We start from the raw sequence: 23208 nt of genomic DNA on the forward strand, positions 1-23208 counted from the left end.
GGGAAGGTATGCGGCAGCGTTCTATCTCGTTAAGCGATCGCCATAGAGGAAAAAAGAAAAAAAAGGCCTAGAAGAAACAATGGGAATGCTGCACGATGATTATTATCTCAGCAGCAGAGGAATAAAAGCGGAATATAATGATCAAAACTCCGCCAGTAAATTCATTCGACGAACAGGCCGTCTCCGGCTGTTCGACTGTCGTATCGTTCTAGCGGCGTTGTGTAATGTTTCGATAAAAATTGCCGACGATGTCGTCTAAAACAACCCGAAGCGTTCTCGCGCTACGAGTGCGATCCCATGTATATCTATATCTAGCGTCTTTGTTCATGCGCTACCGGCACAACAACGGAGAAATGATCGTGGTTGATTTATTATTTCATTCTATCGTCTTCTATGCTCCGTCTCGCCAGCTCATTGCGTCTCCGTGTCTCCTTTAATAATAGTAATAGTTGACGTGGGCATGCTACTGAGTTGATCTGATCTATTCCCTGCAGCGGAATCAGTAGAAGGTGCGGTAAAAAGTAAAAACTGTAGTCCAAAAGCGGATATGCCGACCGCGCTGCTTTATGATATAGATATTATTCGAACGCAGCTCCTGTTAACCTTCTTGGTTTTAGTAGAACAACGTTTGTAGAGGATAGAAGATATTCAGTTTTTAATTGAAACTATCATCTGTGTAGCAGCTTTGCTTACAGTTTCCTATTGGCCAATTAGATTTTATCGTATATGTAGATTATCGTTGAAACGACGCATTGTCGATCCTCTGCCTCGCGCCTTTTGACACGTTTGCTGAACAGTTGTCGAAATCGTCTCTTCTTGTTCTTAGCCCATCCCTCGTCTTAGGAGCGTACGCTTTTCCCAAGATTTTAATGTAGTGTATGCTGCGGATGCTCCTGTTGGAAACACAACGGCCAAGTCGTCTTTGTCTTCGACTGCATATGCACGCAGTAGCTGGGTATATGATGTCGCTTTCTTTTTTCTACTGCCCTAGTTTCTGCCCTAGCACTCACGGAAGCTTTGCGCTGTTCCTGATCAGGTTGGCGTCGTCTCGTGCCCTCTAACGCAGGTAGTTATTTGGCACACGCCGCTGTGCCGACCTATCGACGTCAATAAATCCAAATATAACCTATTTGGATATATCACTATCAGATTATTGTCAAGAGGCGCAAATATCGCCGAAAAACTATGAAAGCGTCTATGTATCATGCAAGAACACAACCACATAAGACGATGGCTGTACTAGCGTTAGCCGTAAAAAAGACGCGTTGAGTTGGGAGATGCTCAAGTACTTGACGCATTCGGTGTGTACTCTGTTCAAGTTACGTAATTGAGAAGAATCGGTTCGTCGATGTTCTCTCGTTAGCCTTCCACTCCAGAGATGCTAACTCGGCAATAGCAGTAAAAGTAACGTAAGGACTGATGTTAAAATGTATGTGCTGTGAACCTGTGTGTATGTGTCGATAATCAGTTGTATTTGTCGGCATGAGAACGGAAGCTATTCAGCTAAATAACTCTATTTTTATAATAAAATGGCATCAGGCCAATATCTAATGGCCTCCGCTGCGTAACACGACAAGTATTAAGTTTGTTTCAATGACCTAGCGTAGAAGTTCCTAAGGTTTACAAATCTTTTATTTGATAATATATATTAGTATAATGAGTAGATCGAGTGAGATAGTACATTGATCATTGCTGCCGCTATAGAAAATAATGTGCAAACAGGTACAATAGTATTTTCACTTCGGTTCCGTATTATCGGGTTGACGGCGATGACTGACGGTAGCTTAGCGGGTAACGTATTTGTCTGCCAACTTTATTAACGCTAGGTTCGAATCCGAGTATAGAGAGATGCTTCGTTTGGTACTGGACGGCAATACCGGGCCTAAAGCTCGAAAAAATAGGTGTAATTTAAGCATGACACGCGCTCATTGCGTGACCCCAGACACAAAAGTGGCTATTACCTCAGATCAAGCTAGCACTGCATTTGGGGCGAGCAAAGAGATCGCAACGGCCCTATAACATCTGTCACAACGCCGGGCGGTCTCGGATTGACGGGCGATTGATTTCGGGCTAGAATACTGGCCAAGCTTACGCTGAGGGTTAGCGTGACGTTAATATTTTCTTCCGTTATGTTGCGTCACTGATTATTGTTCTTAATGTCGAACACTGTAGTGATAATCATAGCAAAAACGTCTCTCTCGCGTGGCGGCAAAGGATTCGATGTGCAGAATCAGGCTTAATGGTACAGCCGGATGCACAGTTTTATTTCTAATATATGACAATGAAATTATACTGCGGATCATAGTAGGAATTTACTAAGCAAAGCACGACCGTGCGCGTCAAGTTGAGAAGTCAAATAGGTGGCCGCCTGGATTACTACTAGCATATTATTACGTTTATTAGCGTTAAAGAAATGATTTGTGAGGGAATACTGTTCGAGGGAGCTATGGTGAAGACGTATCCTCGACCGCCGTGATTAGTTGTTCGTGCTATTTCTGTTTGACAATATAATGGCTAATGTTATTTTAGGCATTCAGGCCGAACAGGATTGAGTACTCAACGCTTTCGTATTTTTTTCGTGCGACTCCACGTTCAAGCAGCGAACGTAACAAAGGAAACCTATTTAAATCGCAACTATTGACATTGTTCTAGGCGCACAGCGGCGGCCTATAAACAGACAAAAAAACACATTACAAATTATAAAGGAACGATGAATGCGGGATTAGAAGCAAAATGTCACAAAGCAGCTTGTGAATGGCCAGGAAGTTTTGTCTGTGCTAAATATCAAATAGAGACTGTATATTTTTTTCTAGCTCAGTCAAGTGGTAAATAGCATAGGCGTTGCGTTCACAGACGTCCCATCGAGTAAACAAAGCGTGTGCACGGTCGGACTGCTGCGTTGGCGAAAACGGAGACTTACGGAGACTATGATAGTTTCACCTTCCGATTATTTAAGATGTTTCGAAGCAGAAGGTGAGCTGCCGTTAGAAAACAGTTGTTCTAAGTTTGATAACAGATACGGTTAGTAGGTTACTAATAATAACGAGAACCCAAATGAGGATGGATAGAAAGGGACAGAACGGGTATGCCCTGAATGGGTTCTGTGTGAAAGGCAAAAGACATTCGGTTGTATACTATTACGAATGACGATATTTGCGGTACTTCACGTACGACCGTGTATAATACATAGAACGCTACATCTGAAGATTGTCTCTTGCTAACTAATAGGTTGAGAATAGATTAGAAGGAACAAGGTGTGCTCGAAATTCTTCATAGTTTAACGGAAGGATTCGAATTTTAAAAAAGACCGCATTTCCCTTATGGTCTAGTTCGGCGAAGTATAGAGCTATTCAGGTTCATAGCCATTTATCGAGCCATTTAACCAACCGTACGTTATGAGAGGCATGATGGCTCTCTTTACAATTTGAAAACACAAAGCGCTTTAAGAAATTTTCAATCCTTATGTTATGAGATTGGTATGTACCACTATTTCTAATGGCCCACTTATAGAGAGAAAAAAAAAGGGTTAGTACAAACAAAATTTCGCCTCTTTGCTTCGTAGCACTATCGACTTTACGGCTGGCGTCTACTAGGGGTAAGCATTTGGCGTTATCCTTGTCCGTCACTAGGCTCCTCAGTAACTAGGTGAGGTGAATGATTCGAGCGGACTGTCACAAAATTGTCGTCCCGCTTTCTTGCTTTTCATTCTTTTGACCCGTACTCGACAAACGGTGTTTTTCCTGTGCAGACTAATGACTCAGTAGGAGGTGGTGGCGGGCTGCGCATTGCTAACGCACCGCTATGTCTAAAAGCGGCGGCAGAAAAGACGGATACAGATGAAGACGCATTTGCATCTAGCACGCTTTGCCGTCGAACGACACTTGAGTTCCTGGGAAAGCAGCAACGGCCGTGGAAGTTCACGAATCGCGAACGGTTTCAGGGTCACTAGAAGCTCTATCAGCGTCGACGGTGGGGAAGGTAATTGCTTAATAATCTTGCGTATCCAATTTATTTCAAGAACAACACTGTAATTTTATTTAGCTGACGTTCAGTGTAAACAAACGTTGCTGTCTTTCATACATCTTCTGCAAACCTTACTAAGAGCTGTTATATGCTGGTGCGTATGGTGATGCTGAGGACCCTGGAGGTGGAAAGCCCAGAGCGGAAGTCTATAGTGGGCTGACCGTAATGTTGAATACTGTTGGCATACGGGATGTTGGTGTGTGTGTGTGTATTATGAAAAGTTGCTGATTTGTGTAGACCTGAAATTTTCCAACCTAGGTTTACTTGAGAGAGAAATCCTCAAGTATGCTGCTTTACCGTATGCTGCCTGAATTTATCTGTGCTACATTCATCAAAAAGCATTGGATGGAAACGTCAATTAGAACGTGAAGTGTTTATAGGTAAAAGTCACGTTTATAGTTGACAAAGAGAACAGCGTTCAGTTAAAAAAAAATATATTTCAATTTTAAAAATACGGATACCTCAACGGTTGCTTGGGACGACGGTCTAGAGTGACGCAAACGTGTTAAAGCAACATGAACTTCAGAATATAAAATACTACATTTATTTGTTTTGCAATTAAGTGAGGTAGTCTAGTTTGCTTCTACTTACAAATAACTTGCATATATCCAACCTATTCAAATTAGTTAGACATCACTGCGTAGAAACATCGATAAAATTTCTTCAGGTCCTGTGTAATGGATCGACTCAAGATGTCGATCATAAATGCCACGTACTTGTAGAAAAAAAAAAACTATTTCCAAGGACATCTATGCTTCGCCATTACCGATTCCTCTTTACCAATAAGTTAAGTGGTTGTTGCTCACGCATCACCTGCTTCAAGCATGTCTTACGACGACGAGAGATAGTGCTTTTAAGATCAGTTGCTCGTGTTTTCTTTGAGTGTAGTGCTGTTTTGATGCAAATGGCGTCGTTGTTTTGTGATTTTTATGAAAGTTATTTGTGGTTTCCACTTGTCCTCCACTACACCGGCACTTGATACACCGCTAAAAGGCACACATCGGGCACTGTTCTTCCTCGTAGATGCTGTAAAAGATAAAACAGGTTAACTATACCGAGCTATGCTGCAGCCGGTGACAACGACTCGAACCGCACTCGAAAGGCAGCTGAGCAGAGGAGCAGACGCCCGGCGTCTTCTGGTCTTCTTACGTTGCCAGCAAGACGCCCTCTTCAAAAACCCACTAAGCGAAGTGGTAGTCAGGGCACACGGTTAATACGGCAGCAGACTCAAGGACGAGGAGTAGATAGAAGCACTTCAAAAAAAAGAAAGGAAAAAACAGCAGGGTTTGAAGATACCTGAAAATTGCCAAGTCCAAATTATTCTAAGAGTTCAGTTCAATCTGACCGTTGCATACATACGTCAATCGATCCTCTTATGCGTATACTCTACGTCAGTCAGTCGTAACGGTGAGGTTACTTGGCCGCGGTTACCGCAATCGATGAGCAGTACTGTGCTGTAGGCCAATAGAAAGTGGCCTACCGTGCTTAGAAGTAAGATTGGACCTGAATGAACAAACACGATAACAATGGTACAGATAGAGGTTAAAGGGACTTCCCGCGACAAATCAATCGCAAGAGAGTCTTAAGACGTTTCAAGACGCAGTCCAACGCGCTGTCGAAAGCAGTACTTTCCGCCTAAAAGCGTCAGTAAATTACTATCCGATCATTTTTTACTACTAGAGTTAGGATATAGTAGTTATTGGCTAAAGTTTATCGAATACATGCAGTTACGGTTTCTATTTGTAAAAATGAAATTCTGTTATTAATACTAAGTTGCGTAATTCCGGATTGCCCTCAAATTTAGTTACGTCACTTCTGACTGGATAACAGGTAGTGACAATATCAGTCGTATCCAAGTGCGCTAATGTACATTCATGCCCATGCGTCATATAGTTACTATACTCGAAGTTATGGAAGTGGAAAGCAACGTCTTCATTTTTAAAGTGCTTCGTTGAGTAAGAAATGAGCATCTTCAATGGTTGAGCGATTCAGACGTGTGACGTAAACCAAAAATTAGGCGGTAGTGAGGCCGGAAGTTTGCTTAGGACGAGTTACCGTAATCTCTATGTACATCTATAGGTATATTGGCAGCCTATTGAACGGTGCAAGGTTGCGATCAATTTCGTACGAATGAGTTAACCACCCACAGAGATGGCTTTCTACGAATTCACCTATGTATTATACATAAATATAATTTTAGGACCATAAATACAACCGTTGGCTGATAAGCTTGCCCCTGGCTTCTAATGGCCAGTTAATACAGTCTATCACTATGCCGGCAACCATCAACAACAACAGCAGCAGCAGCAAACAGCTTCATTCCGTCCAAAAAACAGAGGTAGTATTTTAAACAGCTCCGTAGCGGCTTAAGAACTGTGGGGCAGTCGTCTGCCCCCATGTCTCCAAGCAATGAACGGCTGCCCCTTACGTGGAGCTCCGCTGGTGTTCCGTATGCACGTGTGTATGTGTGTATTCATGTAATTGAGGAGTTCTCTGTATCTTAACGGGTACAAATGGCTCTTTTGCTACGTGAGCTTCTTAGTGTACGTTTCTCTGCAAGAGCACTGCACCAGGGTCGTCTCCGTCCCTCGGAAGATACAGCCACATTCAATTAAAGTGTCTGACTGACCAGGCACCGTAAGCAGCAGATTGTTTGGCCTGTTCTAGCTCGTCTCTGCGCACCTTGTCTATGGCGTGTACACCTAGAGGACACGGAAGCAAGCAAGCTGTTAACAACAGTTTCAAGTATATGAATGGTGTGAGGTGGTACATCGGTGTCCTCAGAAAGCTTGCGGGATGTTTTTGGCGTTTATACAACCGTGCAATGCGGACAACTCCAGTTGGTCGCGCCGGCTAAAAATAGCTGTTTGTCATACATCGGTCTTCCATCGAAGACGAGCTCGGATTCAAAATTATCCCTTGCTTCGTCTGCGTACGTCAGCACCGGACTAACTAAACGCAACAAGTCGTCGGATTGTGCCCTACGTGAACACTTTGCAAGAGAGCACGTTACATAGATATGATTGAAGACGACAGCGGTGACCATCTGTGCGCCTTGTTCCATTAACGTGATGATGGTGTTCAATAGCAAGAGTTCGTACCTGAACCGTGTACACAACTCACCTGTACTCTACTTGTACAGGTGTCCGTATGATGTACAGCTGTGTTCGCCAGTCTGATGAAACGTCGAGCGGATTAAGCGGCTGTGACTTCGCTGGTGCTCTTTCTATATATCTTGTGTTTTGCTGTTCCCGCCTTCCGGCTCTGTTGCTTCGAGTCAAGTGATCTGTCTTCCACCATCTCAAATAAACTCGTAAGCAGCAGCGATTACATAAAATCATCTGATATATCATTCTTCTTCTTTATTGTTGTCGGGGGTCGGCGTAGTTCATTCTTCCAGAAGAACCGCACTTATTTTTCACTTGTTCTTTCCTCAAGGCACATTTCAGACCTCCAGTCGACCGGTGAGAGTCTTCCTTTAGCTCAAGCTGGAGGCTTCGCCTGATCCCTTCCTTCGTTTACGGCACCGTTACGGCACAGGGGATCGAAGATCATCCTGTGTACGTAATAGTTTACGACTAGCTTATCGCGCGCTTCGCAGTGGCATCTCCGAAAGCTCTCACTCAATTGTTTTATGTTTCAGATCATTTCCTCGTTGTCACGTCCGCCGATTTTGTTCGTTGCGCCACAAGCATAACGAGCACAGTTGACAGGGTCGCCCGGCGACGGCGGCATAGGAAAACAAAGGCGACAGTCTAGACGACAAGCGCGTTTGCCCTTTTCTTGTTCTTCTCGTCGGCACCCGCCGTCGTCGCCGTCGCCGCCGCCGCCGCCGCCATCGCCGCTACTGCTGCTAGCATCATCAAAGTATTGATATTTAGCGCGCGTCACCGACGTTCGCTTTCCCAGTCTAACATGGATGGTTCGCCCACCCCCAGGACACACATCGTTTTAGATGGACAGACAGGAAAGTTTCAGGCGTGCGTTGCAGCTGGACAGTTGTGCGTGGATTGTATCCGCCGATGTGGCGTAGTCCGGTTGCGTAGCTGTCTCTTTCAAGCATATCACTATTCTCGGGAAAGGAATCTTTCATCTATGCAGTGATAGACTGACCCGTCGCAGGCATGGCTGCTTCGCTGGTTTCACGCGATCGCAGTTCAATCAAAGCAGTGTATAGTGGTTCACTGTAGATGATGCATTAGGCGCGTACGATTGCACTCGAGTAAACGTGTATTTACTACTGTTGCTGCTGTACGTCACTGGCGCTTTCATTAGTCGGTCTAGCTCCCACTTAGAAGCTAAGTGTAGCGCAATAAATCGATTTCTTGGGCCCTTGGCCAATCTACGAACCAGTTCAACACAGATACGAATTGCGAAAAGATAAAGTAAACAAAGTTTGTTCTCTTCACACCAACTCCTTCACGTCTCAAAGTGATGTAATGGCTAATAGATGAAGGCTAGGAAATTGTCGACGAAAACTTTCTGTTGCCAGAACTACAAAACATTCTAGGAGCATATGCGAACGGAGCGTTCGAGTTGCCATTGCATTATCCTCTCTGATCTAATAATTGCGACCGATCGGGTCATGTGTGTGAGTGCTCAAATCTGTGACCGTAGTTCCGTCGTACAACGAATTTCTGAAGACCCCGCGCATTCACGCCTGTTCCATAAGGATCGCAGCGAACTTCGCTGTTTCGGGTGGTCTCGATGCGTTCCCTTTAGAGCGACAGGATCTCGTGTCACGCCAAGTGATTTACGTAACCAATCATATAGCTCATATGAACGTGCTGCGCTACCAGCAGATTACGCATAACAAGGACATTGATTTACCGCTTCTTGTCGATTATCACCGTGGACCAAACGGAAATACTATTTCATCTTGGTTTTGAGCGCTAGAACTTAACGGTTTCAGTAGAATTCCAGCAGCTGTATTCTGTATTCGCTTATTTCGAGTTCAGTACGGCGCCATTTTTGCCGCTAATTTTTCAGCAAAACGGAAAATTATTAAAAAGTTAGTGACTGAACCAGCAGACGACGACACTTCTTCACCTGGGCCTTTGTCTAACACGTTGAACGAGAACAATCTCCAAAAAATTGCGAGTGACATACGACTTCCAGCTACTACGTCTAGTATTACTAGCATCAATCCTATTCTTAGGGGATTTACTACAAGCTTTCTGTGGCGAGCGATCATACTTTGTTGTGATTGAACGAAAGGAGATCTCTTCCCCCTCATTTTTCTTGGCTGACGGGTTGCGGATGACGCCGCCGGCGACAATCAGGCGCGCAACCTATAAGGCTCTCTCCGTGTCTGAGCGTCTCAGGCATCGAACACGGGAGACTTGTGCCTTTGCTTAGGTCTGACTGAATAAGCCGACCAACTAACTGGTACCCGTCACCGGGCCTCCCAAAGCCCAGCTTAGCCTTCACTGGGCGCCACTGTGCTTACTGGTTACCGTCTAGTTGTCTAGAGAAAATCGTCTTCCAGAGAATTTTGCTTTTAGTTGTAAGGTGATAATATTATTATTATTGTTAGCGATTTATCCTGATAGCGAAAGCAGCCAAAAGAGTATCATAACATTAGCAAAAGAAAGCCACAATAGTCAGCTACTATAAAATCGCGCGCCACTTTCAACATCAATCGAAGTCGGTAGTTTTCACTTGTGAGATATTGGATGTGATTGCCTGCTGTAGACAGATAGTGTCTTGATTGGGTTCGTTGAACGGTATTATCTGTTCGGTATAAATTTCTCTTGCTGAGCATCGTTCGTGTCGGAACTCGCAGTCCAGTTGCAGCCCGATGTGCGCATCTTTCTGCGATCTTCAGTCATCTTCGCGAAGACCGAACCCAGCTCAACGATTACGTTCCAACGTCAGCTGACAGTACTGTGGCTATGTCGGTGATGTAGGCCCAATGTGATGCGACACACGCGGCTGTGTGATCGTTTGTGTCGGGTCTCGTTGTGATGCTAAATTGAACTTGACCTCTACCGAAATTGGCCAGAATAAAAGCACTCCTAAGACACGAAGTGAGAATTTGTGACGTCTGCAGTGATCAGAACAAGCGTGACGACAAGAACCTTAATCGAGGCACCGTAACTGTATATATATATATATATTTGCTTCGATAAAATCTAACCGACTGCGGTTGTTCCTGATTATTTTTCATCAACTTGCCTTGGTTAATAATACGACACAATGAGGTTTTTAGATACGGTGTACGAGCTCAATGAAGAAGGCATTGAACGTGTTAACGTGGAACATGAACCTCGCTGGATCCGAAACGTGTGGCGGAAGAAGTACGTGCTCGTGACATAGACAATAATGATTACGATAGTGATATTATAGGTAGGCTGTCGAAAAGACAACAATCCAACGGCACCACTTAACTGCTATAAGACGATCTTCAAAATGGGTAGCACAAGTTTTTAGACTGGTGAGCGATTAGTTTGTCAACGAATCGGGCGTCGAGGGGCAATACCATGCGGGAATACAGTTCATCCACGAATGGTTCGCATTCTATACGAAAACAAAAAGGATCCGTTTGATAATTCTTCTTTCTCACTGTGAACGGCATGGAAGGCTGATCAGAAAAGAACGGAAATGAACAAATGGTCGGGCAAATCTTCTGTTTAAGGAAAAGAGTACAACTGAGTCATTCTCTCTTGGTTTTTATCCTGACTTTTGGATTCATACGTCGTTGAATTGTGTAGACTACAAAAAGCGTGCAGCTCGAAAAACGTTGAGTTAACCCTGAAAGCGGATAAAGGCACATTGCCACTTTGAAAAAGCCTATTATGACCTTTTATCAGGATTAGGATAAAATCAATGAAGAAATCACTACACGCGAATAGAATAAACACTATGAAGTGACACACGGGGCGGGGTCTTCAATAATGATGGCTTTCTGCTGTTAGCGAAACGAGTCGTAAAAGACGTAACATGGGCGTTTGGGTTGTATTTACAACCAAGGAACATCCTACACGGACAAACCCACTTTGGTCAGTTGCTCCATACCAATAAGCTATCACACAGACCGGGATAAATGGCAGAGAGTCATAGGCTCGATCCAAGCATTATGCACCCCCCTAAAATCTCTATCTCTATATCTAATTAACGACGTTTCCTATCGTTGTTGTTTATTTCAACGATAAGCTAACAGAGCTTTCTCACAACTCCAGCGTTGTAATATACCACGATGTTTTACGTTAATGTGCCCTACAAGCCGCCCAAGAGCTCTTCTTGTGGTAAGGCGCACGTTAGCTTTGTGTTAGCCGAGTCAATGGCGACTAGATATACAAACATTCAAACAGAACAAACTCTAACAACAGTACCATAGGCTACTTCGTGTTTTATACTGACAGCGACTATATATATGTACAAATCACTAATAGATATAGTTTTTTTTCTGCTTTTCTTTCTGCAGTGTTCTGGGCTCGAGTGGTAGTTGGGCTGCGGATATGGAGCGAGGCGGAGTGGCAGATAACCTGGACGGCGCGGAAGCGCCCCGGGATCCGGGCGCTCTGACTACGCACCCCAGCTACACCGACAAGGACTTTGAAGGACATCGTGCGCACACCGTCTATGTGGGGCTACATGTGCCCGGCTATAGGCGGCGAGCCAGCGCGTCGGGACCTTCTGGGCACCATAGGTACGTCGAAGACTGATGATGAAGACACTGAAATATGGGGAACAAGAAAGGCAGATTATTGATACAGTGATAACATCATGATAGTATAAATACTCGTAATATCAATAGTAATATCCAAATGACATCATTCAAGCTTATTTATGACAAAGTTCACGGACAACTTTCCATAAAAACACACATTATCTAGTCCCTAGCTCAGACGATTTCTAGCGCCATTATCACCTCGCAACCGCGAAGTGCGTTATCTCGGATGTTCACGCACTGAGAGAATATGTTGTATCTCTAGTGTCAAAATAGTATCTATTGTGTAAAATCTATCTAATCTTAACTTATAAAACGTACAATCAGAAAATTAGGACATGAAGCTTATTTGTGATACCCAGTAAGTTTAGTCTGATATCGTAGATTAAAATAGCCTTTGTTGTAGAGTGCAGGGTGCTATATCGTTTTATACCAAAATTTTGTGGACTTATTTTCAAGAAAAATAACTGGAAAAACAACAATACATTGCCAGCACTGTATTGTTAGTGATAACAATCTTGTTATGATCGAGCTTTCAGTCGCATATATTGGAGGCAGTTGACAATCAAATGCGAAAACTGCTACAGCAGAACAACTGCAAAAAATTTTATCTAGGTTTATCTTGAAGCTCCATCTGTTCAGCATAAAGTTTGAATGGCTTCATAAAGAAAATCGTTCTCATAAAGAACACATTTCTATTCCATAATATAAGCGTGGACATTCTACAGTGGGAAAAATGGGCCCTATAACAAAAGTATTAGGAAGGACATTCATTCGCTACCACTATTAATGTCCCGAGTCCGGCGAACCATCTGCCCTGGAAATTATTTCACCTCTAAAGACCGAATAAACCTTCACCAACGTGACAGATGTTGGTGCGCTTGAATTTCCTCTTGGCCTATTTTTTTGTCCAGTTATTTTCGTTAGTTAGACAGAAAGATTCTTTACCGATTACCGATCAGTCGTCGGATTGATTAAATGGAATAAGTGTTTACGCTCTGTTATCCTACGGCATGACGCTAAATCTGTCTGACTGGTTTTTCGTGGACATGTCTGTGTGGATATATGAAGCGGTCACAGTGAACGACGACACAGTGAGACGTCATTGCGTAAAGAAAGCCAGCAGCGAAGCTGACTGGCCTAAGCAAAAAGCTCAAGCCTATCAGCTTTCTATCTACCTATTATTATATTCGTAATATTTTATCGTGCAATAGAATGATTACAGTATATATAAAAGCATACTGCAGACTTATTTACCACCGAAACGACAGGGGCCTCTTACGTGTCAAAAGTGCGCGCATATTGAAGCTGCTAATTCTTGTGTTGCAACGGAACAAGCTTTCAAATCCCGTCGACAAGAACCAAACGATGGCCTGAGCATTAAGTACGTCAACATAAATGTCGCTGATATTAGCCCTGCTCCCCACTCAATTCAAGTGGCTCCGGCCCTAACTACGAATACTGGCTCAAATATGAATCGAATGAGCCCTTTTCTTTCACGTATAGATATCTTCCGAAATCTCTGGTCACCGTAGATGACGTCCGAATGTGTTTGAAACTTTCGCTATGGACACATACGATAGATGTCGGGCTTGATTCAATTCCATTGCGCCTACCTGAGTCGGCGTTGTTTTTTCTGAAAACATAGCTCGTCTTTTGAAAATATTTGATTTTTATTATTCTCAAGACTGGTCAGCATACGAACGATTAAGAATGGAAAGGAAACATTTAGTCGAACGTTTTGTGACGAGTCAAAATCTCGTAGCTGTGGTTGTACTCAATTTTCGGTTGGTGCCTGCAAATTTCGGTTAGTGGGCCTAACGTCAACCATTTTCATCGCATCGTCAATGGGCTATTTGAGGGTGGAGAAAAACTCGAGTGATGGAACATCAATTTTGACAGATTGAGAACCAGCATATCAATAATCGCATGACCCAAAGCTTATTACGTTTGGCGTAATCGTTGCTTTACGTTAGAAATATAATAGAACCATTGTTAGTTTAGGCGATCTTGACAATAATTAACTGATGTCCACTTGACGCCGTTATGAGCAGCGAATAAATGTTAGAAATTACATCATCACCAAGCTTAAAAGAATGCTAAAATTACTGGTGATATTTGAGGCTGCATCCTAATAATGGTCGCGTTTGTTGCCCCACCAATATTCTGCGTGTCGACGATAAAGTCACGCTGTTTCGAAAGGGGCCATTTTATCTTGCGTGATAAAAGCTGAAATTACGCTGCTCGTTTAGCTTGCCGCCGTATCTTGCACCGTAAGGGCTTTTTATAATATTTAGGTTGCAGGCGGTGACACAGTCCGAGACTCAAGTTCTCTCCCGCGACCCTTCTAGCCCTCTCTAACTCAACGGATATAGCGAAGTTGGGGGAGTCACTTTCTGCGACAAGCATCCCGACCGTCTAGACGCTCGACGACGCGTGTTGCCGGACCTCGAGTGCATAGTAAGGTGGAATTACACCCAGGGAGAACCTTAACATCATTGATATGCCAATGTGCCACATTGGACGGTCGTTTGTCTGAGCTGTTTGATTCGAAACGCTGCGTCCTGTTACTTACGAAAAAGGACTTCTAGTGTGCTTATGCTAAATAGCACCACTTTGCAAATTTCGTCAAAGGGCGATGCGACAAAGGGATGTACTCTATAGAATAAATGGACTTTGTTGCCAGCGAAATCTGCACCCGACGCTTCTATTATTAACGGTTATTGGTAATAATTGTTGAAATAATAAACGACCGTTCTTATGAGTAATGATGTTAGCTTCGTTGCAAAATAATCACGTGAATTCGTCTGGTCTATGAAGGAGGCGTATTTTACTACAGGCCGTTATGCCTTTTTTTTTGCCGTAGCGTCGTTGTGAAAAAGCGGACATAGGACTGACCTGAATCAGTAATTTGATCACACTATATGCATGTTGGCCTCTATCTAGTTTTCCATGCAAGACAAACACTCACGTCTGTCCAATTTATCAGCCTCGTTTACTACTAGCTGTTGAGTTTCCAACTCAATAGCAAAACTCCAATGTGGATTAATTTAAGGCAAACGTCACCGTGCACCAACCGAGATCATGGCACAAGCTGATGTCCTTCATGAACAAATCAATCATGCCCTGATTACCACAGTCAATCAATTAGTAAATCATGCTTCACAGATGCTCAGGGTGCAGATTCAACGAGTCTTTCCATTCGAGAATTTCAACATCATTCGTGCGACGCACGACACGAAAATCAGACCTCACGAAACGTGCAGTGGTCAGATTGTTGACGCATCCAAGTGCCCAATCTAAGATTCATGCGAGAGCATCGTATCTCAATAAGGGCACAACAATCAGCAGTATCGAAGTGTAGGTTGCGTTTTTTAACCGTCCCAGTTATTTTTACTGTATAAACAGGTTTGCAAAATCATCTCTTCGGTATAGTATCTAAGGTTTCTCCCTTGTTGGTAGGTCAAAGCAGGGCGGGTCCCACTCGACTTATCGGGGGCTTCTTCAGTAGACACATGGACAAGATACCATATGCCATGGTAACTATCTTGTCATCGTTGAAATTTGAACTAGTGACGGCTGCACGTTTAGGACTACCATGAAAGCGCGATTGCGCATTAGCCATCCAAAACATGCCGCTACGAGAGCACATGTTTGTCTGCAGTTATTATTACAGACCTGGTACTTATCGCTACAAATAATAAACGACTCAACAGCTAACCGATTTAGAGAAAAATATTGTTTATTTATACATATTACGGTGCTCCAATGTTAAGCAGACGAAAGTGATTTTCGATCATCTGTAATCGTCACTCTCTGCCTGTTCCGTTGTCAAAACGACAACATAATAATTATTATTTTTGTAATTTCTAAGAAATGGAAATAAACTAGAGAACGATTTGTCCTCTTTTGTTTGGTGTCAACCTCAATGCTAAATGTTGTTGCCTATAATTATTATATACGCGGTGTCCGCGTCACGAGGAACCGCAGCCAGTTTCGTTTGTCTACGCATAGACGTATTCCTGTAAACGTGCCATTACCAATCCGTGCTATTAGAAATTTTCAGTGGAGTTAATCGACGTATGGTTTCTTGTTTGAGAGATTGGTGCCATAGCCATTTTTGATATCGTCGTTGCCACTGGTTGCCTTTTGGATTAATACGACAGATTGTGCCGACAAGCCAACATGTCCAAGGAAACACAAACTGATACTGAGATGTATCATCTATTTCTATGAAAAGCAGTTAGCAAGCGCCCTAACTGATAACAAGTTCATGAACCTAGCTTCATAATCGTCCAGTTAATGTTAAGAAGCAACTGTTTTCAATTCTATTTAGATAATGCTAATGATTACAACGCGGAAATGAAGCAGAGAAATGAAAATCGACGCAATGCCGGTTGGAAAGAAAGCTTTTAGCAAGCCAGCCTCCTAAAACGGGGACAGAATATGTTTTTAAATTTTAAAACGGATACTTGAGGTCGTCCTCAATAAACCAATAGGAGGGATTTAACAGAGCTGATCGAGACCTTAAGAGAGCTATTCATTTGCAGCTGGGAGCATGCGAGTTAGCAAAACGTTCATGGATGATTGTTTTTGATTTCTTTCACCATTTGTAAGTGGTCACTAGCAACATTCGATCTTCATCTGTTCTCGAATCTTCCTTGGCTAAACCACGACCAATCTAATCGTTCATCTTTTCTTATCTTCTATGCTACACAGCGATCTCTTATGCCGCCTTGGTAGAAGTCGCGTGTCTGACGGCGTAGGCTGTAGCTCGAGGAGATATTACCTTGTTACTGAAGACAAACAAAATAGTTGATCCTTAAGCACAGCCATTAGCCATGTCTTTCCCGGGAAGCAATCGTAACAAGTGGGGACCTGAAAGTATCAGTCCCTTTGTCCTGCAGCTAATGAACTAGCTTTTCGTGCAGTAGTCGATATTCTTCGGTTGAGTTAGAGCTGTGATTCAGAGCGTTTTCAATGGACTCCTATAGATAAGCAACAATCTTAAGGAGTGTTGGAAGAGGCATTAAATACTTAGAAAGCAACGATGACAAAATAATGGTATAGCCTATAAAGAATATGAAAATAAAAAGAAAAAAAAAAGTTCGATATCAGAGCTATATGAATATCGACAAATAATTTTAGCATAGAGTTGTTGCAACACAAAGATCTGTTGAGTCGTTAATATGGGTCCGTTTATTTTCAATGTTAAGGATAAGTTTCCTAAACATTTTAAATCTTAAGGATGCTAAACAATCTAGCAAAACTTTTAAGCAAAACTTGAGAGCGACAACTTAATTGAATTATTGTTTTATTCGTTTTTTTCCTTTGCACAGACGCCATCGGCATCATGGAAAGAAAGGCTCTCCCGGCGGCCAAACAGGCACCGGGCCTCAACCCGAAGACAAAGTTCAAGCACCCGCCGAGCGTATTCATTTTTTGCTCGGTGAAGAAGACGAAGGACACGAAGTACATCCGCTCTTTTCAGAGATGGAGGTGCTTACTCAGAGCATGGACAGTGGTGACTACGAGTGGCGCGAAGCTGCCCGATGGATTAAATACGAAGAGGTCAGCTAGTTAGATTATCTAAATTTTATCACGAAATTGAGCTAAGCATGAAAAAGTTAACGTAATGTACCGGCCTCGATGACCAGTAATGGGATAACACTCATTACTGGTCATCGAGGCCGTTTCGCTTTCGGATATTTCGTCGCATACTTTCGGATGCTTGGTCTTGTTAGCTGTGCTCGATAATTAATCAACTGCGATATAAACATATTCGCGTAAATGAAAAGTCACAGAGAGAAAGTACCAACATAGATAAGGTGTTAATCTAACGATCTTTTCTATCGCTGTTGGCGTCCCGCAGGACGTAGAGGAAGGCGGCGACCGTTGGTCAAAACCTCACGTATCAACAATTTCTCTACACTCGCTTATGGATCTCCGTAGTTTTTTGCTGAACGGAACAGTTCTTCTTGATATGGAGGCTACCAGCCTGGAGAATATAGCAGAGCTTATCCTCGAAAATATGGTTAGTATCAGTCAATGGCATCTGTATGCGTCTGTTCCTCGGTGTCCGAGCGTGCGTGCGTGCGTGCGTGCGTGCGTGCGTGCGATGTTCAGTAGTTAGTACAATGGTTTCTTAGCTTTGATAGAAACCAACTGTAGATATCTGCCTCTCCAACTAGCGTATCGGTAATAGACGGCAAGGGAATCCGATTTATAACCAAAATTAGCTCATGTCCAATTCTGATAGCTACCGAAATTCAGCTGAATTTTATTATCGTCTAATCGCAGTAGTTAGTGTTCTTCCCTACCCATCAAAGATTTGGTCGCCATATTTGATTTTTCTCAGGTCAACTCAAAACAGCTTCCAATGTCGGCTCTGGATTGTCGCGATCGCATCAAAGAGATTCTTCTGAAGCGACATCGTCACCAACACGAGAAGCGACAGACAGACGCCAAACGCCTACCCTTAATTCGCTCCCTCGCAGACATCGGACGCAATAGTTCCAAGTCAATGTTCGGCAGCACCAACAACAGTATGTTTACACTATCAAACGGTAGCTATTGTCAACCGTATGATCATAGGAGTCAAATGATAGAAATGAGCTAACTTAGACGAGTGACGCTAGCGAGGCTCACACGTCGTTAGACGGCGAAGCACGCTTAGATACGGTCCTGGTCAGCATAGACAAATAAAAATTTGTTTTTTTTTTCGTCCACAATCGTTAATGTTTGTATAATGTCAGTCTGTGGCTCAATAAAAAATATAGGAATATATATATATATATATATATATATATATTGTAGGACGGATGACTCATCTTCTATAAACATCGTGTGGTTTCGTTCAGTCAGTGAGAAAAAAAATGTAGATTAAACAGGTTTATCCTGTCAATCTATTCATCAATAACGTATTCCAGCACCCCGGAAACCTTTTGATTGCGCCATCACTATATGTTCCAACAAAAATCAGGCCCAGTTCAATTTCTTTTTTATTTCCATAGCACACAACACAACAATGTACGTTTGTTGCACTTCATTAGCGACTTCTATTAGCGTAATTCGTCAATAGCTTCGACATGTCGATATCCTACATACGATCGAGCGACCTGCGATTTGCCGTACTATTCAATATAAACTTCGAGCACCGTATTTGTCCCACACACAAATATGGCTCATGAATAATTCCAGCTTTATCCGACCCTATAACTGGGTCGTATAGCGTAGGTAAAAGAAAAAAAAGGTTGTTCAAAAAGTTACCAAAGCAGCTTAGGTATGTTACATTTTGTTTCGTCACCTAATCTAAACGAAAGCTTAATTTATTGATGATGACGGTTTCATAAAGGTCTTTATTAAAACAGTAACAATATATTAACTACGTCTTCTAACTGAAAGATAAAAGTGGTTTTGACGTTCTTAGAAATAGATTGCCTCTGGTAAGTTGTTGTGCTCTTTTGCGTATACACATATGGGCTATTGCATCTTATATTTCGTCTCTACACTATATCGATTTCAAATCTCTAAGTTTCTGCAATAACCCTTCCACTTTGTTCTTTTAATCTTGAGACACATACACACTGTAATATTATAAGCTAAATACTTGTAGGTAGAAAGGACGGGAAATCAACGGGGAATCATTGCAAACGTTCCGAACACCCTATTGAATCAAGAATGGCAATTTCTGAGCTCCTATATCATTCACATAAGGTTTCTAAACTACTTTACCACACATACGTCCTCTCTATCCACCAACATAATCAGCATATCTATATTTTATCGAATATATAGGACTGGCTGTTGAAGCTTCCTTGTCTTCTCCCGGTTAACACCTGCACTTTCCTTAAGCGATATTGGCGTGTTGTCGTTCCATCGGTAAAATCTCATAGAAATTACTTCCATGTCAACGATTTGTTGACTGGCTTTTTTTTTTTATTGTTGTTGTTGCTAACGCTCTGGGCGCCTTCACTCACGACTGTGTCGTTAACACGATTGCATTATAAACATCAAACCATATTTGGCAGACGTGCAGATATGTCCATGATTTACCAGTAATGATATGCATAACAGCCTATTTCTCTGCTTCGTAGGTCTTTTTTTTTCTTATATAAAACATTCCCAATATACGTACGTACGTACATCGACTGCCTTTTCTCCTTCTGTGTCTTTTTTGTCGTTTTTATTGTTATTGATGATAAAATACTGTTAGTCATAATGATGCTGATAATCGTGTGCTCTTGTCGTTAACGTGCTTTCGTTGGTCCGTTGCGTTGGTCGGCTCTTCCCCTCCAAACATCACAACCACTTATCTCCGTCTCCTGCTTATGCTGCCACTGCTACTCTACGGTTAAAACACACGACAAAAAATCCTCGTCGTTCTTCATTGCTCATTCGACTTCTGCCATCGTCCGGTGGCGCGCACGTCGCGTCACTCTTCTGCGTTGCATTCTTCGTTCTACGTCATCGCGTCACACCTACCTACCTGCCTGTCTGTCTGTCTGTCTCGGGTACATTGATGGCGATATGTCCCTCGTGATTTGACCACCTGGTGTGGCATGTCGCCACAACGTAAAGGTGATATAGAAGCAGGGGCGACTCCTGCTCCAGCAGTCCAGACTCACGCAGGGCCTCTGCTGAGTGTGCCAGGTACACCTTGTTGCTGTGCGTTCGATAGCCGGGAGTCGCTCCACGGAAGAATTGCCTGGCTTCGGATAGCTAGCTGCCTAGACTCTGCTAATGGAGCGTTCGCGCGCGCTGCAGAATTTGACCACATAGAAATCGGAAATAGAGAAAAAAAAAAACATCAACAAGATAAAAACAGAATAAGGTTTTAGCATAGACATATCATAGCGCCTTCGATTCTCAATGTTGTCCTGTGAACTCTCTGCGACGCGCGCAAAACTGTGTGACGTGACCCTCCTCCTTCCTGTAGTGCGATCACTATAAGAAGCACCATCGTTTTGAACTTGATCCAGCTGATGCCCCGATTTCAATGTGCTGTCATGTGGGTCTGCTTGCCGTCCTAGAACTGTTAGCAAACCTATTTTTGATTTGACTTGATAGTTTTAGGCACAATAGGTTTGTTGCTGTAATCCTAGCGAAGCTTTAGTTAGTCTTTTTTTGTTTAGCAATGTAATGTAGTGTGCAATTGATATCAAACACGTGATAATTACCCTTTTTCATCCTCATACCTAATCTCTAATCATCTGGGTCTCTGCGCTCAATGCGCGCCCACGGCATCGAGTGGTTGAGAAAACAAAATTTTTTCATTTACGGATCTGTCCGAATTATTTGAATTTTGATAGCTCTACGACTCTAACAAAAGTATAGTTTCCTTAGTCGTCCTTTTTTCATCTTCTAGGCTCAGGCACGATTTTTATGATACTGACGAGTGTTGACTGGCGAATGAGAGCGTAAAATAATGGCATAGGAAACTTGTGCAATTATACCAGACACGAGAAATCTCTAAGATCAACAATCAGTTTTGGTTGTTTGCAACTTCCGAAACAAGGACCGTTCTTTAATTTATGATTTAGTCCGACAATGGGTGTCTAATAGAAACGAAAAGACTGACTGTCACAAATTATTATCAGAGATCATCCAATTGTCTACGCAGTATTTACGTCCGATGTAAAACCAAACACATACATATTTGTAGAATTGCCCCACATATGATCCTATCCTATGGAACGAATGTCATGCTGTACCATTGTTTTCTTGATTTCGCCCATGCATATCGTATATAAATCTGCTTTTTTTTTTATCAGATGTTGTGCCAATATGCACTGTTTGTACCTTACTTTAGTTCGACCCATTTTAGCTGATAGTGATCCTCCAACCTCGTATGCAGAATATTCAAAATCGCAAAAGGGAGTTTGCATGTAGCCCTAAATTGCAATTTTTACCCTGTTTTTCGTTTCATGCCCACTTTACCACCCGTTTAATTTTTTATTGTCAAATAGTCGACTGACTGAACAGTGAGTTGCATTGATCGATCAAATTATGACGGTTTTCGTTTTGTGCTTTATGTTCTCACGCGTGCATTTTCTACTCGAGAGATCCTCTGTAGCATTTGATGGCAATGTACTCGTTTTTGCTCTGGTTATTTTGTAAACAAATCTTCGAAGGGTTGCTCGGTAGCGCGAAGGACCTTTTTCTCCTTCAGCAGAGCCGGGACCCATTAAGTCACGGAAGAGAACTTGTGTCTGCACCGATTTCTGCTAAATTTTTTGCTGCTATTGTTACTGCTGCTTAGCTTGAAGATGTAGTGCAGTGCTGTTATCGTGTAGCTAATTGTAGTGTAGCGTAGAAAGTATATCTGCAGGACGTTGCTGCAGATTAGGCTACTGACTTTTGCAGGTCAGTTATATCGGAGTGATACTTTAACAAAGCATGTCGCACTTTCGCATTTCGTCTCTGATCCGGCTCTCTACTTCTGTTTCACCTGTTCGTTGTTCCACCTGTTCCGGTGTTGCCAATAAACGCCTTCATGTGACAACGTCCAACTACGAACACTATGGCCGAACCCATGGAACCTACTCCGTTTCGTTCAAAACAACGAAAACTTGCAGGTGCCTCAGTACCTGCGTGCGCAGACCAGCTGCAGCTTCACGGTAGTCCCAGCTCCAACTCACTGCATGCAGGTCCGCCTGCCGGCAACAACGAGAACTCATCCCCCGACCTCCATCATCGGGTAAGCTAACGGAATGGCGAAATACCGATGTACCCGGAGTGTTTAACGATCAATTGCCATAACAGGGGTAGGATGATAGATTGGGGGTAGCAGAATGGAGCGCGCGAAGTCTAAAATAGCCGAACCCTCGTTTGAACTGAAATATGGAAGCGGGAAAAACGTTAAGGTAAAATTCAAGTCTCTTGAAATAGTATTCGGGGTTTCGTTGTTGGTTGAACACGTGCAGATTGGGGGCATGCTCGAATTAGACAGACAAGATTCGGTCGTGGCATGTAGCTTGGAACGCTGGTATGGAATCCGATTATAGGGAATATTGGCACAAAATCAAATCTATCTAGGATTGTTTTGTTAGATAACACGTTTTGTTTGACTTTCTAACATGTATGCCTATTTATTCCAGTTAACATGACGTAAGTGCCAATATGGTATAGATGATTTGTTTCCACCCTTCTACTAATCATCAAAGTTTTACACTTGTGCCGGAAACCACTTTGAGTTCTTTTCTAAGCTACCTGACTATTTGTATCCCATGCGGACATTTCCTCAATCACAGCGACCTCCATCATTTTAATTAACGGCACGTAGTCATCGCTTATAGTTTTATTTAACCACACTTTACTGTTATAGTATTTATTTTTATTCGTATCGTTGTCTAACGATAGCGCAAGATCAACTCGGTAGCCTTTCGCGACCAGCTCCCAGGCACTCGTGCTACCATTTTAGCTTTATTACAGCGCCCTACGCCTCATCTACCCAACATTGCTACGGTCTGTAATAATTCGAAACCGCGGCCTGCACGATAGGCTATATAACA

General features: G+C 42.8%; 1 protein-coding gene across 9 annotated transcripts in view; it reads left to right on the top strand.

The window, feature by feature from the left end:
- The window catches only part of LOC111263095 (electroneutral sodium bicarbonate exchanger 1), a 53958-nt gene that overhangs the window by 25139 nt on the left and 5611 nt on the right, over positions 1–23208 (top strand). For 3 of the 9 annotated variants that reach the window (XM_022837888.2, XM_022837894.2, XM_022837892.2), the window contains exons 2-7: positions 11450–11674; positions 17035–17266; positions 17568–17729; positions 18054–18240; positions 20276–20347; positions 22273–22394. In XM_022837888.2, the coding sequence (XP_022693623.1) occupies positions 11450–11674; positions 17035–17266; positions 17568–17729; positions 18054–18240; positions 20276–20347; positions 22273–22394 (1000 nt within the window). Of the gene's footprint in view, positions 1–3715; positions 3979–5525; positions 5667–7944; positions 8275–8302; positions 10323–11449; positions 11675–17034; positions 17267–17567; positions 17730–18053; positions 18241–20275; positions 20348–22272; positions 22395–23208 lie in introns of those variants that run through there. The other 6 variants (XM_022837893.2, XM_022837891.2, XM_022837897.2 and 3 more) reach the window with 6 other exon arrangements.

Source organism: Varroa jacobsoni, unplaced genomic scaffold, assembly GCF_002532875.2.
Source record: "Varroa jacobsoni isolate VJ856 unplaced genomic scaffold, vjacob_1.0 scaffold_734, whole genome shotgun sequence".
NCBI lineage: Eukaryota > Metazoa > Arthropoda > Arachnida > Mesostigmata > Varroidae > Varroa > Varroa jacobsoni.